Source organism: Chenopodium album, chromosome 18 (genome assembly GCF_948465745.1).
Source record: "Chenopodium album chromosome 18, dcCheAlbu1.1, whole genome shotgun sequence".
Taxonomy (NCBI): Eukaryota; Viridiplantae; Streptophyta; class Magnoliopsida; order Caryophyllales; family Amaranthaceae; genus Chenopodium; species Chenopodium album.
This window is the reverse complement of record NC_137851.1, coordinates 45,374,127-45,390,767: the sequence shown is the minus strand read 5'-3', so window position 1 is coordinate 45,390,767 and position 16,641 is coordinate 45,374,127. Positions and strand designations below refer to the sequence as shown.

General features: G+C 35.9%; 1 protein-coding gene across 1 annotated transcript; it reads left to right on the top strand.

The window, feature by feature from the left end:
• The first annotated feature begins 10,103 nt into the window (after positions 1-10,103).
• Positions 10,104-14,785, top strand: LOC145590924 (uncharacterized). The gene is made up of 6 exons (XM_081647313.1): positions 10,104-10,231; positions 10,321-10,446; positions 11,401-11,441; positions 14,051-14,134; positions 14,227-14,286; positions 14,384-14,785. The coding sequence occupies exons 2-6, from the start codon at positions 10,329-10,331 to the stop codon at positions 14,459-14,461; spliced, it is 381 nt and encodes a 126-aa protein (XP_081503439.1). The 5' UTR covers positions 10,104-10,231; positions 10,321-10,328; the 3' UTR covers positions 14,462-14,785.
• The last annotated feature ends 1,856 nt before the right edge of the window (positions 14,786-16,641 follow it).

Genomic DNA, 16,641 nt, shown 5'->3' with positions numbered 1-16,641 from the left:
TTGGGGATTAACTAAGCCCGGTTCTATGATACACACCATAATTCCTAAGTAGGTTATCCAATTGTCTCTCATGGAAGTGGGTACCCCCATCACTAATAATAGCTCGAGGAACACCAAACCTGGGAAATATGATCTTCTTAAATAACTTGATGACTACCTTAGAATCATTTGTTGGTGAGGCTATGGCTTCTACCCACTTGGACACATAATCTACGGCTACAAGTATGTATCAATTCCCATTGGAAGATGGGAACGGCCCCATATAATCGATACCCCAAACATCAAATATTTCAACTTCAAGAATCCCAGTTTGGGGCATCTCATGCCTCCGCGAAATGTTGCCAGTCCTCTGGCAAGAGTCACAAGCCTGCACAAAAGTGTTAGCATCTTTAAACATGGTAGGCCAAAAGAAGCCTGACTCATTAATCTTAGCCACCGTTTTAGTGGGGCCATGATGTCCACCATAGGGTGAAGTGTGATAGCTTGTAAGAACACCGTGAACCTCCCATTCGGGAACACACCTGCGAAATAATCCATCTGCACACTCACGAAACAAAAAAGGATCATCCCAAAAATAATGTTTAACATCAGAAAGGAATTTCTTTTTCTGTTGGTAAGACAAGTTAGGAGGTAGAGTACCACCCACTAAATAATTAGCAAAATCCGCATACCAAGGGTGATGCTCTACTACTGCATACAGGTTGTCATCAGGGAACGAATCATCTATAGGAAGAGAATCCTTACCCTCATCATACCTGATACGTGACAAGTGGTCTGCCACTACGTTCTCTGCTCCCTTTTTATCTTTTATCTCGATATTGAAATCTTGGAGCAAAAGAACCCACCGGAGTAGCCTTGGCTTGGATTCCGCCTTAGCTATTAGATATTTCAAAGCTGCATGGTCAATAAAAACAATGACTTTAGAACCAACAAGATATGATCTAAATTTTTCTAAAGCATATATAACAGCAAGAAACTCCTTTTCCGTGGTGGCATAGTTGATTTGGGCCTCATCTAAAGTTTTGCTTGCATAATAAATAGCATGCAAAACTTTATCCTTCCTTTGTCCAAGCACGGCTCCTAGAGCAAAGTCACTTGCATCACACATGATTTCGAATGGAAGGTTCCAATCGGGTGCACATATGATGGGTGCCGATATCAAAGCCTGCTTAATCCTGTCAAAAGCCGCAAGACACTCGTCAGTAAAAACAAAAAGGGCATCCTTAAGCAAAAGCTGAGTTAGTGGTTTAGCAATTTTAGAAAAATCTTTGATAAAACGGCGATAAAACCCCGCATGACCCAAGAACTCCTAACTCCCTTAACATTAACTGGGGGAGGTAATTGCTCAATCACTGAAATCTTAGCTTTGTCTACCTGTATGCCCTTATCAGATACAATGTGACCAAGGACTACTCCCTCTGTCACCATAAAGTGACACTTCTCCCAATTTAAAACCAAGTTGCATTCTTCACATCTTTTCAGGATTTTAGCAAGGTTAATTAAGCATGCATCAAATGAAGAACCATAAACACTAAAATCATCCATAAAGACTTCCATGATAGACACTATGAACTCAGAAAAAATACTCATCATGCAACGTTGAAAAGTAGCAGGTGCATTACATAAACCAAAAGGCATTCTACGGTATGCAAAAGTGCCATAAGGGCATGTAAATGTAGTCTTTTCCTGATCGTCAGGGTAGATCGGAATTTGGAAAAATCCCGAATACCCATCCAAATAGCAAAAGAACTTATGATTTGCTAACCTCTTAAGCATTTGATCAATAAAGGGGAGAGGGAAGTGGTCCTTTTTAGTGGCGATATTTAATCTACGATAATCAATGCACATACGCCACCCTGTAACAGTTCTAGTGGGAATTAATTCGTTTTTATCATTTTTAACAACAATCATCCCACCCTTCTTAGGAACCACCTGTACAGGACTTACCCATTTGGAGTCAGAAATAGGATATATAATACCTGCATCAAGTAATTTCATAACCTCTTTCTTAACTACCTCTTGCATATTAGGATTCAACCTCCTCTGGGGTTGAATACAGGGTTTGTAGTTGTCCTCTAAGTGTATCCTGTGCATAAAAATCAGGGCTTATACCCTTGAGATCATCAATACTGTACCCTATTGCCCTTTTATGGGTTCTTAGAACCTCTAGAAGTTGGGAAGTTTGTGGGTCATCCAGTGCAGTACTAATGATCACAGGGTACAATTCCTGCTCATCAAGAAAAACATATTTTAAATGAGAAGGGAGAGGTTTTAGTTTAGGTTTCTTCACCTCTGCAGGTTTTGATTCCTGAACCAAATTTACTACCTTCACACAATCATTAGCATCAAATTCCTTGGTGGCAAGAGCTCTTTCTATGTCATCCACCTCCTTGCTCCATATGCTCATGTCACCTGCAGACAAATTTCCACAAAGAATTTCCTCCAAGGGGTCCCTTGCAAGAACCTGTAGTAAGCTTTCCTCACGAATATCATCCATTGAAGCACATCAATTAAATAATAATTTTCTTCAAGCATGGGACCTTTTAAAACCTTCCCTAAGTTAAAAGTGATATTATCATCGCCTACAAAAAGGGTTAGTTTACCATTTTTAACATCAATAATGGCTCTTGCAGTATGGAGAAAAGGTCTACCTAATATAATGAGAATTTGCGTATCCTCAGCCATGTCTAAAACAACAAAATCAACAGGGATAAAAAATTTACCAACTCTAACAGGTACATCCTCTAAAATACCTAAGGGGTATTTAACAGAACGATCTGCCATTTGCAAAGTTATATTAGTAACTTTTAAATCACCCATATTTAATTTAGAACATACAGACGATGGCATCACACTAACAGAAGCACCTAGATCACATAATGCTTTATCAATGAAGACATTTCCAATATGACAAGGGATAGAAAAACTACCGGGATCCTTTAATTTAGGAGGGGATTTATTTTGTAAAAGTGCACTACATTCCTCAGTGAATGCTACAGTTTCTACTTCATTAAAGGCCCTTTTCCTAGTCAAAATATCTTTCATGAATTTAGCATATGCAGAAACCTGAGTAATAAGTTCTGTGAAAGGAACTGTTACCTGCAAATTTTTTACTACCTCCAAAAACTTACCAAACTGCTTATCCAACTTAGTCTTCAAGTGACGGTTAGGGAATGGTAGCTTGATAACTGGTGGTGCTTCCCTACTCTTCTCCTGGGGTGCATCCTTCCCTGAGGTTGTACCCTGCAATGAATCATCAGAAATATTAGTATTAACAATTTTACCCTAGAGCCCTGCAGGGGCATTTGGTACAACGGAATCAGGATTAGCAATATCAATTAAATCAGGTTCATCCTCTTTGGGCATTTGGGGCCCATCGTAGTGTGAACCACTCCTTAGGGTAATTGCATTCGCATGTTCCGTAGGTTGAATTCCCTGCGCTGGTAGGGCTCCCTGCTGACGAGATTGAAGGGTAGAGGAAAATTGGGCAATTTGGGTGTCCATGACTTTATTATGGGCTATAATAGAGTCAATTTGTTGGTCTCTACTCTCCATATGCTTTTGCATACTGGTCAGCATTGCTCTAATTTCTGACAAAGCAGGGTCAGAAGATGTAGTAGGGGTTTGTGCTGGGGCTTTCTGGTTAGCATGAGGGTGGTAATATTTCTGCTGTGGAGGGGGTGCTTGTTGTGGTTGTTGTGGAGGTGGAGGATTTTGAACATTGGTGCTACGGTAAGATAGGTAGGGATGGTTCCGGTAGCCAGGATTGTAGGTGTTGGAGTATGGGTTATTTTGCTTGTAAGTTTGGAAAGCATTAACTTGCTCCATTGAACTCCTGCAATCTTGTTCATAATGACCTACACTTCCACAATTTTCACAGAAAGCATCGTTAGCATTGTTAGTAACAGCAGAAACATTAGCAACAGAATTAGGAATATTAGTACTAAGATTATCTAATTTCTGGCAAATAGATGTAAGCTGGGCTTGCATAAGGGTTACTGAATCAACATGGTGCTTGCCCTTATTTGCATAACCTCTAGTATTCCCATATTGAACATTGTGTATTGCCATGTCTAATTCTGCTCGATTCATCAATTCAATATTGCTAAACATTCACAATCAAATTACATCTGCTCGATTCATAATCTAATTGCAAAGAATTAAAACAATTCAATAAGAAATTATCATGCAATATCAATAATCAATAATAACAAATTATCCCTTCATATTAATTATGGATCCCTATAAACCCTAGAATTAAACTACTCACACATAATTAAATCTAAAACATGCAAAGTAATAAAGTAAGCCATAAGGAATTGAAAGGAAGAAATTACTGAAATTAATTGAAATAGAAATCGTACCAAGACGGCGAAATTACAAAGTAGTCGAGAACAAGAGTAAGGTAGAGAGAAAAGTCTAGAGAGAGAAAGTCTTAAGTAGAGAGAGAAAGTAAAAGGAAAGAGTAAGTCATAAAATTACAATCCTAAACGTACTTAAACGAAAATAATTAACGATCCTAATTAAAAACTAAGTGCCTCAACATCTCAGCTCCTCAGAAACACGCGCCCGATCGGGCTAAGGGCCGCCGATCGGGCGCGCCTTTATGCTCGTGCTCCTTGTTGCGCACCTCGCCCGATCGTGCTAGGCCTCGCACGATCGGGCGCGCCTAGCACACGAGGCTTGGTGCCTTGCCTTGCCTTGCCCGATCGGGGCTATGCTTGCCCGATCGGGCCCTTGTGGCTCCTCGAGATTTTGGACTTGCGATTGGGCTTGAATCCTCGGCCCAATCCGGATCTCCTCTTCGGGTCTTGAATACTCGGTCCAAACCTCGGTATTCCAAATACCGAGCCCTTAATCACCGGCTCGATGGCTCTAGCCGGCCTTGGGCTTCAACGACGGTCATGCTCCTCCAATGCTCGTGATTGTTGTATCAATATATATTGTTGCTTGATATATTATATTGTTATTGCTTGATCACGCCCTCTCTTGCAGGTTTAAAGGGAATTTGTATTTGTAATCACGCTTAATAAGATAATTAATAATTTTATTTAGGCTAATGTGATTTTAATTCAAGTGATCGCCAATAATAGATTTGTTTGTGCATTAATATTCAACCAACATAGATTAAACAGGTTTAGGATTAATATATTGATTGTATGTTAGTTAGAAAGCGCACATGAATATGAGAAGAATAAAGTAAAGGCCTATTTTTAGGGCAGGTTCAATCTCTTTTGGGTTGGATTTGTACCTTCATCCCCGAATATCCAGTCATGGTTTCAGACCACTATGCAGTTAGCGATCTCATGGATCGTGAAGGGGTGTAACCTTCACCCTGTGAACGGTTTACAAATTCCCAAAACTTGTTGGCGACTCTTTTGCTCTAGCTTCCTTCCCTTTGGACACCACCATGGTTAAGTGTATGATCACAGTGGGGCTCAAGTGTGGGATGCTTGAAATATTCCCTACAAGTAGTAAATAAAAATTCATTATATTATCCAATAATTTAAAAAAAAATATTAAACATAAAAAGAAAAATAAACAAATAAATGTTTGATGATGCAAGCTACTATTGTAGCCAACCAATGTGTAACTTTGTAGCTTGAAACCTTTGTAGTTTAGAAATCTGATGTGGCAAGACAAGCTACAACATATTGTAGCTTGCCATTGCCATTAGAGATGAAAATCCGTTACAAAATGAAGATATAAGTATAATTGAACAAAATCAATTATTCAATTGAAAATAGTAGTAATGGATCTACAATAAAATGAATAGTTGAGTATGCATATTGATGGAAAAAAGAGGGAAATGCGTCGATTGAGATGGGTGTGCTAGCCCGTATGCATGCTCAGCATGATGCCATGCCTTGTTAGCATGGATACTCGGCCAGCTCGCCGAGCACATGCATGCGATGCATGCTGGGCTTGCGGCAAGGACTTAGCCCTCGCTTTGGCTAGGCCACCACATGGCTAGGATTTTCGCACTTGTTGACTTGTTGTTTGACTGATTTTTCCATCTTGTCGATCCCTAAATTCAACTCGGCTTTCAACGCTCTGAGCTCGAAATCCGACATTTGTGTTCGTAAAACTCTATTGACTCATTTAATCCTTCGGATTAATTCGTCGTTTCGGTTTGGTTACACAATTGGGTGTGACCCGAAGGGTTCAGTCAAGATAAGCTGTAATATTAATTATGCATTAATAATACTAATCGGAAGCGGCCTCCAACTAGACATTCCGATCACTTGACCTCACTAAATAATTAGCTTCCTCATAATTATGAACCCTCTATCGAAATAATACTCTTGTTCGAAGGAAACCATTTCTTTCAATCTCCCAATTGTCCTTCTAGACAAGTGTGATGTTTGTGTGTAGCCTGTTTCCTATGTCACTTAATGTCTCTTCATGAATTATAAGGTAAGATTCTTCGTCATCCTTATTACGTCTAGAAGTGTTTCTCGATTTCCGAGTTCAACTGTCAATAAGCAGATGATTTCTAAAATCCATATGAGCACGGCCATGCATTTTCACAGTCTCGCTCTTCAAGAGGCCTTGTAAAACAACAAAGACATGTTCCCTATTGTTAATAGGGGGACATTCCCAGTCTTGCATTGTTAGCTTCCCTTACTAAGAGGACCTAGCCGCCTTAGTGTTGCCTTTATAATCCCCTTGTACGGTAGACGTTTGACAACATCAAAACGGACTAGTACTCAAACAAGAGAACTTATAATACTCATGGTTGAGGAAAGAGGTTCCGATACCCATAATGAGTAATATACTTATGACGATTGTTAAATCTCTTAAAGTATTCTCATAGGTCGATCCAGTATAGTTCAAACAATACATGTGCAATGATTTATGACATTCTTGTCCTTGTAGCACAAGAAATAGTTCTATAATTCATACTACACACTAATCTCCTGCGGTCATTAGTCGTCCAACTTTCAAATGACCTCGATTAGGGATAATTTCGATATAATATTCAATGTTCACTTAACAGGTGTTTCTTTATCCAAGACTTGTACTGTCTTGATACCCTATTTTGAATATTGTCAAATCGAATGGACTTATAATTTAATTCTAAACCACAATTAAAATGTTTGTGGAATAATTAGTAAAATTTTACTCCACTATGAAACTTTTCAACGTTTCATCTTATGATAAACGGTTTTTCCAAATGTTTTAAGAGTGATACTCTTCACAAAACATTTATAGAAAACACACCCATATCTAATATGCTTGATTTCTTTATGCGATTGTGAATGTTGTGGTTCACTTATTGTTGCATAGGATTAGTAACGATTACTTTGTAAATTTTAGTATCTTCATTATCGAACACTTTCAAACTAAGATGATAAAATTCGAGTGTGTTATGGACTATATGTGATTTATGATTTATTGTCCAAGTGATGGCTCACACCCATTTTCATGATTTGAGATCTTCAACTTGACAACCTACAATCATCAAAGTTCAACAACGAACCATCCATTGAACAACTTCTTTATTATTGCCTTTTAAGGCAACAATGTTCTCAACATATATTTTAGTCTTCCAAATGATGCTTTGCTTGGATTTTATTCCAACCAGCTCACAAAAATTTGGGATACCCAAACTGTTTGTGATCATGGAAATTTTACCTTAAATTTACGCACATTACACACGGATGCTCGTCCATGTTACCATTCTCAAGCCACGACGCTTCTTAGCTCGTACTTATGAATGACTTTCCTTGTTAAGGATCTAATCCTTGCTAAGGTTGTGCTCGCAACATCAATTCTCATGTTAGGAAATAAACTAAACTTACCAAATACCAACGAGATTTATTTTAGGAAAAGATTTGATGTATTTTTTATTTATTTATTTCTATCTTTTATGTTTTCCTATTTTGATGAGGATTGTAATTAGGAAACTAGATAGATTTTAGGAATATAATCAATCTAGGATTATTTAGGCTTGGGGAGCAAGTAAAATATTCTAATTGAAGTGGGTTTCTAGGTTAGCCTATATAATAGGGTTTAGGCTTACTAGAAAATTAATGATGGTTGAATTGATGATTTATTGAGGAGGAAAATTATCAAAAGGGTTATTGTCTTATTTTGTAGGAACTTAATAAAACAATATTTTGGTTTCAGGGGAGGAAATTAAAATTTCTTCATAAACACTTGTCTATTTTATTATCGTGTTTTGCTATTTATTTTACATTGTTTTGAGGATGAGTTTCCAAATCGTTCCATTGCAACGATCCGTTATAACATCTCAAATTTATAAATTTGTTGCCATGAATCAAGGACTCATCCTCTTTACTTATCTAAGTACTTTGGATGTTCCTGATCATAATCTAACAATTCATTACTTAGATTCAAGTTGATTGGTACTTTACACTTCACATGCTCTAAGCATGTAGATCGTGTGATGATTTCATATCGTAGCATACATGATAGATTCAATTGCAAAATTATTCCCAATCTTATTCCATTCATTTGACCTTTTAGATCATCCAGTTTCACTGAGTCTTGCTAAATTGTTTGCTATGTGATACGGCTAAAAGTCCTTACTAGAGTCTTTCTTCTTTGACTTAGTATTAGCCTAGCTTATACTTAGTTCAAACATTTACTTAGTTTTATACATATGGGTTGAAGCCTTTCCAAGTCCTTCATGTTTAACACGGTAAATTCCTTTACTCGTTTAAACATTTTATACAATAGATTTTAATTCTCAATATGTACTAAGTGTCGCCTTTCGCTTGGTCTATTGTTGAAAATACTTTCAAATCTAAACATTTAGAATTTGATAGTCATTTCACAATAGAGTTTGTAAACTTCTTGTTGGATCTTACAAGATTGACTCTTGCTCTCACTGAACTTCTTATCCATAAGAAAATCTATATTTCTCCATAAGCCAAACCTTTTATTAACTTTATGAGAAAACACATTCCAATTCCTACATCTAATGCTTCCCTCAATACCACAATGGATTTCTTGAGCTTGCTTTCAAATCTAGTATTTAGATTTTCAAAATCAATAGACTATTTCAATAGTCTCTTCCAAAATCCTATTTTATGAAGGCGGTTTTGGTATCTATTTTGCCATATTTCATACGCGTAATTTTGCTAGAATAATCACGAAAAGACTTCAGCATTCCAATTATTGAATATATTTGTATTAAAATTAACGCCGTGAATTAATTGTATCCTTTTCAACCAATCTAGTTATGTGTAGGAGTTTATAGGTACTATAATGCGGAAAAAATAAATCTTATTATAAAGCACCTATCCCAAGATCGCATGTATAACACACAAAACACACCTAAGTTGGCCAAACCAATCAACAGTTCAACAAAAAAAAAAAAATGTTCATCAACATAAACATACCAATCAGCAATTCAACACAGCAAGCTATGCATCAAAACAAGTAGCAGGGAGCAACTTAGTACAACAGTAGCCGACAAGGAGTCGGAGGAGACAAAGAGTGGCCAAGGGTGGTCGCCGAGGGTGATTGTGAGAGAAGAGTAGCCGATGCCCGATGGTGGACGGTGGAGTGAGAGTAGAGTAGTGGAGTGAGTCGGTAAGAGAAGAGAGTGAGAGAGGCATGAAAGGTTAGGTTTTTTTTCCTCCATTTTGGCTTTATGTATGTAGGGTAGAAATCAGAATTAAGCTAGGCTATAATTTGAATATGGGCCGTAATTCGATTTGGATTTTGGTTTTTTGGTTTTTCAAATCTTGAAATCGAAATCAAACCGCAAAACACAATTTTTTTTTTTTTTTTCTTCTCAAACCGTTCCGAACCTTATAAGAAAAAAACCGCACCGTATTTTTATTTCGATTTGGTTTCAAACCACATTAGTTTCATCTCTAACACTTATTGCCAATGCTAGTCCAAAAACCGCAATGTTGGATTTGGCCTAGTAGACTTTTTGAGTGCTTTTGGACACCAAAAAAAAAAAAAAAAAAAAAGGCTTAGAATTGCATATCCAAAGTCAACTTCAAAAGAAAATTTTTGCAATCCAGGCCAGACCCTACTTGGTGAGTTCGTGCCGAAAACTAAAGCCCGAAGCCCGTCAAAAAATCGGGGTGGGACCTGTGCTGACATGATCAGGTCTAAATTGTAATCTCTCTCTCTGCCTCTGTTGAAGCAGCTTTCTCTCTTTCTCTTCCTCTGCTCAGCCATCATCACCGCAGCCCAGCAGGCAGCACCCTCCGGCCTCCGTCCTCCGTCCTCCGTCCTCCGTCAGGTAACTCATTGCTCACCAGCAGCTGCCCTTTCTCGAGGACATAAAAATTATGTTATTAATTCATATTTTTGTTGGTGGGTATTATTTAGGGGTTAGTATGGATTACAGCAGAAGGCGTGATTTTTTGTTTTGTGGTTCGTGTGGGACGTTGTTGTCATTGGATTCAACTAGGTATGCTCGCTGCTCTTTATGCCGTACAAGGAAAAGCCTCAAAGGTACCTTCTTATTATTATCTTCTCAATAATGTTGCTGTATTGTCAATTGCAATTTCCTGTTACCCAGTCGAGCTTTGTCTAGGCACAATATAATTCATTTGGATTGTTTTTGAAGGAGATTGTTGAATGTGATTGAATGTACTTGGAACCAAAGATGGGATAGTTTGTAATTGATCAAAGATGAATCTTGGAATTTGTTATATACATCCGGGTTTACCGTACACCCAATTAATCCAAGGATATTTTTTGCTCTTCATTTGATGAATCATCAAAATGAGAACAAAATACTCATAGGTGTACGATACACCCGGGATGTATACAACCATCTCTCTTATATGAGTTTAGTATAATTAGCAAGTGTTAGTGCAATATTTGGTCTGAATCCCTAACTAGTCGAATTGCTCGAATTATATCGTTATTGGTGTGTAGTGGACATGGAAGCTAAAACATGGAAGTTTTTATTTGATATGAAGGATGGTTTCCTATTAGAGATAGAATGCAATTAGATTTTACTTGTTTGACATTTGCAACTACTTTGCGTACATTCTATACCATTTTCTGCTTTCTTCTTAATTGATGCATTATGAGCTTGTGGATTCATATAATTCATAAGCATTTGAAATATATATTTTTGTTGTTGATATGACAATTTCTATGGATTCTAGAAAATTTTAAATGAACTTTCAAAAAAGTATGTATTTCTATTAACAATTTCAGAAAAACTCTTTCCTTCTACTATCTAAACCTGAAGAATTTTCTTATGTTCAGTGCTAAAATTTTCCAGATTGCATGATATAAGTACTACAGCTTTGATTATGTTTATGAAGTTATGAACTAAGTCATCACTGGATACTGTTACTGTAATTATGGCCTTCTACATTTTATGATGAATTTTCTTGCTCAAGTTTGATCTTCTAACAATGTGGCATTTATGATGTTTTCTGATATTTTCAGAGGTTGAAGGAAAGGGAACATGTTATTCTGTTTCAGGAGAGGTATGATTATTCTCCTCACTCTTCATTCTTATTTCATGAGGCTTATTTTATACCTAATGCTTAAAACTTATCATTAACCGCTAGAAATACGCGGTCAATGAACTCTATGCATTCTTGTCACTATCAGTCTTGTTTGGCATTTCAATATTACTTGATAGTAAAATTTCAGCTGATTGTATGAATTTCAAAGACTATTTTCTTCAAAAATCATTGTAGTGAATAGAAAAATGAAATCTCAAAAGAAAAAAAAATTAAAAAGAATCAAGAAGCATCCAAATCTCAATTAATGCCTCCATCTAAGTAGTTCTACAAGACAGCACAGATACTTTCCTCATTTTGGCTTCCTCAAGGTTCTTAACAGAGTTAAAACCAACCTGAGGTTTGTGATGATAACACCAAGTGTATATGTCTAAATACTCTCATGTAGTTCACATAACAAACAAAACTTTTCCAAGAAAGAAAGTTTCTAGATGATTACCTAAATATTAAAAATTGGTGGTTAGGAGCTGTGAATTTTTCTTCTGCTTGAAATGTTTCATGGTCATGAAGTAAGATGGTAGGTACTATATACACCCCTTATTGAGTTGTTGGGTACACATGTGTGACAGTTGAGAGATGGCAGGAGCTAGGTGTATGTTCATCTGAGCTAAAATTCTGTTTTATTCCATGTGTACCTTGTATTTAACTGTTTATTTGTGAGCTATGTAAGTAATGTGTCATCAGCTTTAATATATGTTGATAATGTATTTCTGACTCAAACATAATTTATGAAAAACTTAATTGGTTCTGATAATCTGTTAGTTATCCATAGAGATTAAATAGACAAATGTTATTGGCAGACTGGGATGTTAGTGCTATCCTTTGCAGGACGAAGGTTAGCTGGTTGATAAGGGGTTGCACAGCAGTACATGTATGCAGTGTTTGAAAAGCGCGCCTAGGTGTTGAGGCACAAGGCAGTAGGGGGTAAGCGCTTATTTTGACCTAGGCGAGGCGTTTTTAATAAGGCGCTCCAAAAGCGCACGACGCGCACCAAAAGCGCACTTGAGGCGCACATATGGTGCACCTGAAGCAGATTTCTGCCAATTTTTTCAACTGTTTATATGGCACGCCTTAGGCGCACCTAGGCACTGCATAACCCTCATCGCTTCAGCGCGCCTTGATCTTTTTTATACATTGCATGTATGTGTCTGAGTACTCTTATGGAGCTCACAAACAAACCAGGGCATTTTAAAGAATTCTAGTGCATTGTGTGAAATTCCATTCTTCTTACAAACCAACAACAAATGTGTTTATATGGTTAATATGGGTGTAACCCAGGGAGGCATTGCTGTACATTAGTCTCTTATCTTTTGAAGCTGTAGGTTCTCTTGATGACCTCTAGTCCACGTGTTTTTTGTACCTGTGATCAAACAATAATTCTTTTCATAGGAATTGGACAGTGCTCCTACATTTGAATACCAAACAAGTTCTCTTATGAGGATCTAGCCCATTTAACTAGGACTGTAATATTTACTACTGGTTAATCATTGTATGTCGGTTTATTTAGAATGCGATTGATCTTTTATACTCACTTACAGAATTGTATCTCTACCACCCCTTCTCATGCTGCAGTAAAGTAGTATACTAGTGAGAGTTAAGACAATATACAGCTCAGTACTTTGTGGTGCCAGGCATGCAATATAACATAGTCTGCCTTGCAACATCAAAAAGCGTCCTTTTTCCTCAACATTATCACTCAACCTAGGTTTTAGGCCCGTTCTGGCACATTCTATTTGTTTTGTTTATAGAATGTTGTTAACATGTACAATGTGGTGGTGAGACTGAGAGCAATGACTAGTTGTAAAGTCTTGAGAACATCGTTTTTGTTCCATCGATTGCTGGGCTGACTGGTGATAGTATTGTAAGTTTGTAACATGTTAGAAACTTGTGTCTCTGATGCAAAAGAATGACATCCTCTTAAGAAATATGTTGTTGCTGCCTAGGTAAAAACTGTGTATGTTTAGGGCCTCTTTAGAACTGGTCAGTAGTCGCTTGAACTGGTATTTTTATCTACTGCAACATGATTCCCTGTCCAAAATTAAGTTTTTCAAGCTGGTGTCTTTATAACCATAGAAAAAAGGGTTTTAAGTTTGTAAAATCAGAGGGAGCTCTTCATTTCTGCACTGCTTTCTTCTGGGCAATTCTGTAATATAGTGGGTGAGTGTTCCTTTCATATGCTAGAACTTTTGCTGGCTATTAGATGGTGGTAGATGTTTCTTTGGCATAACCATTGTTTTTCAAGTTTCCCATCATAATTCTGACTTTAAAGGGTACCTTTTCAAATTAGCTCGAATTGGTAGTTTTCCTGTCTTTGTTGTATCTTTTAGGGTTTGTTGTGTATATGATATTATGATTTGAAGTTTAGAACACTTGAAATAAAAAGACTACCCTCCCCCCACCCCATCTCCTCTTTTACCAAAAAAACTAAAGATTAATCCTTTCATATTCACTTTTCTTAGGACCCTTGATTAAAACAAGCTTTCTACAAGGCTATGGAATGTTCAATTGATCAAACTTGTTTACTTGATTTATCTGGGTTTAGCTGACACTTCCTTGGGTAACTCTTATAGGATATTAGAAGGGCATTACAAATGGAGCCATTCGTGAAGGTCGATGGAGTAATGTCTGGTGACGTGAAAGTGCAAAGACAAGAGGTAAATATGGAGCTAAGTGAGACAGTGATGAAGACCTGTAAATATTTCTGGAATGTGTTCTGATCTCTGTATTTGCATGATTTTCCTTGCAGATTAACCAGCCCTGTGAAAAGTGTGGACACAGCCCTGTTGAGCTAGTTGATTCAAGACAAGTAAGCTCTAAAACATGTTTACTCGTGTATTGCTCCTATATAACTTTTATCTTTTGACTCAATTGCCCATCTGAGTGCTGAAATTCACTGTCTACAGACGAGATCAGCAGATGAAGGACAGACTAATTTCTACGAGTGCCCTTCATGTCGACACCGATGGAAGGAGAACTCTTAGCTGTTTTATTTTTTCTGTTTTGGTAAGATGGAGTATATTTTGGAAGCTACATTGTTGGTTGTCTTCTTGGAGCCATTATTTGGTAATTTTGCTTGTAAAAGTAACTAGTTAATTGTTAAGGGGGTTTGTTTTAGTTTTTTTCCATTGTTAATTTGGATTTGTATTTTGCCTTGCGATTTATATTGTTTGTGTACTTCGTATTCTTGTGGCTATGTGACCGACTGGCTCATCAGTTTGGCACATGGTTGTAACCTTCCGCAGCAAGTTAGGAGCATTGTGAAACATCTAGTTTATGTACTAGTAAAGTACATTTTCTTATTTTTCCATGTTTTTACTCCGTACTCTTTTGTGTTTTTACTTTAACCGTAATTCCAAAATAGTATAGCATATGGTTGCTAAGTAGTAAGTACCAGATTACCAGTTGACTAGGGGCAATAGATAGTTGCACCACGTCCTATAAAATGAACCTTTAGTAAAAAAATATAAACATGAAAAAAAAAATGAACATTCAATAATAAAAATTGAACACGTAAAAAAAAATATATATTTAGTACTAACAAGTGAAAATGTCTACAAAAAATGATCGTTCAGTATATTAATAATGAATTAATTATCATATATTCAAATAATTGCTGGACCACAACCTTAAAAGTGAACATTTAATAAGAAATAATTAAAACGTATAAAAATGAACATTTAGTAATAAAAGATGAACACGTAAAAAAACAAAGAACATTTAGTAAATAAAAAGTGAACATGTTAAAAAAATATGAACATTTATTAAAATGCACATTTATCATACAATCCTAGAATAACTGGACTATACCTAATAAAATGATTTCATAAAAATATATGAACACATTAAATTAAATGAATACGTAAAAAAACGAATATATCAAAAAATTATGAACATTTAATATATTAAAAATGAACATGATTTTCATATATTCATATTATATAATAAATAATAACGAAAACTAAAGATGAAATATATCCTTAAATTTTGTTCATTTTTTATGTACTAAATGCTTATTTTTAGTGTATTAAATGTTCATTTTGTACCGCTTTATAAAAATGTTCATTTTGTACTAAATATTCAATTTTAAAGTACTATGTTTTTTTTTTTTTTTTTTTTCAGAAATTACACACACAAGTTTGATTGTAATTATTTTGACTCTAAAATTTTGGATATCCACCTTAAATCTAATCTTGCTTCATCATAAAGACAATAATTATTGATGTATAACATGATAAATTTGAAATTACAAACGAAAAATTGATAAAAATCAACAATTTTAAAATATTCACATATTTATATTATAATAAAAACTCAAAATTACCTAAAGATTTAGATCGCGGCGAAGATGATGACGAGATTGCTTCAATGGTGATGAATTGGAGATTGCCCAAACAAGTTTAATGATTGATAGAAAGTGGGGTAAGAAAGAAAATTAACTTATAAGGAAAGGAAAAAAAAAAGGAGAAAGAAAATTTCGAAATGAGAAGATAACGAAGGAGAGAGAAAATTAATAGGTGTAAGAAAGAAGAAAAGAGGAGTTAAATAATAAGGAAAGGGGAAAAAAATGGATGTTCATTTTGAAGCACTATATGTTCATATATATGGCTGGTGCAGCTAGTTTAGCTGCACTAGTGTGTAGATAAGAATTTGCAGACTAGAGGTGTGCTACACTCATAGGCGTTATGGGATTCATCCATAGGCTGCACATGAAAAATAGTGTCGTTTATATTATGGGATAATAGAAAAGAAACCTTCTAACATGAATTTAATCGCAATTTAGAATTTCTTAAAACAAATAAACACAAAAAAAAAAAAAAAAAAATAAAAATAAAAATAAAATTAAAAAAAAAAACTCCATATTGGTTTTTATTTTTTTATTTTATGGTAAAAGCCCTAACTAGATATTAATTTTTATAGTTTTGTTTTTTTCCTTTTTTTTAAAGCCTAAGATTAGGAGTTTGGGGAAAGAGGAAGGAAATTTCATCTCTAAAGCAACCTTAATTGAGCAAAACCTGCTTGGGTTTATGATAAATTGATAATAAACCTATTTAATTACTCTTATTAGCTATTTCAAGGCTGCTTTAGTCTCATTGTTTTAGAGGCATATCTTTCTTTCTTCCTGTAGACACCTAAAAATGTCTCCCCAAAACCAAACCCGATG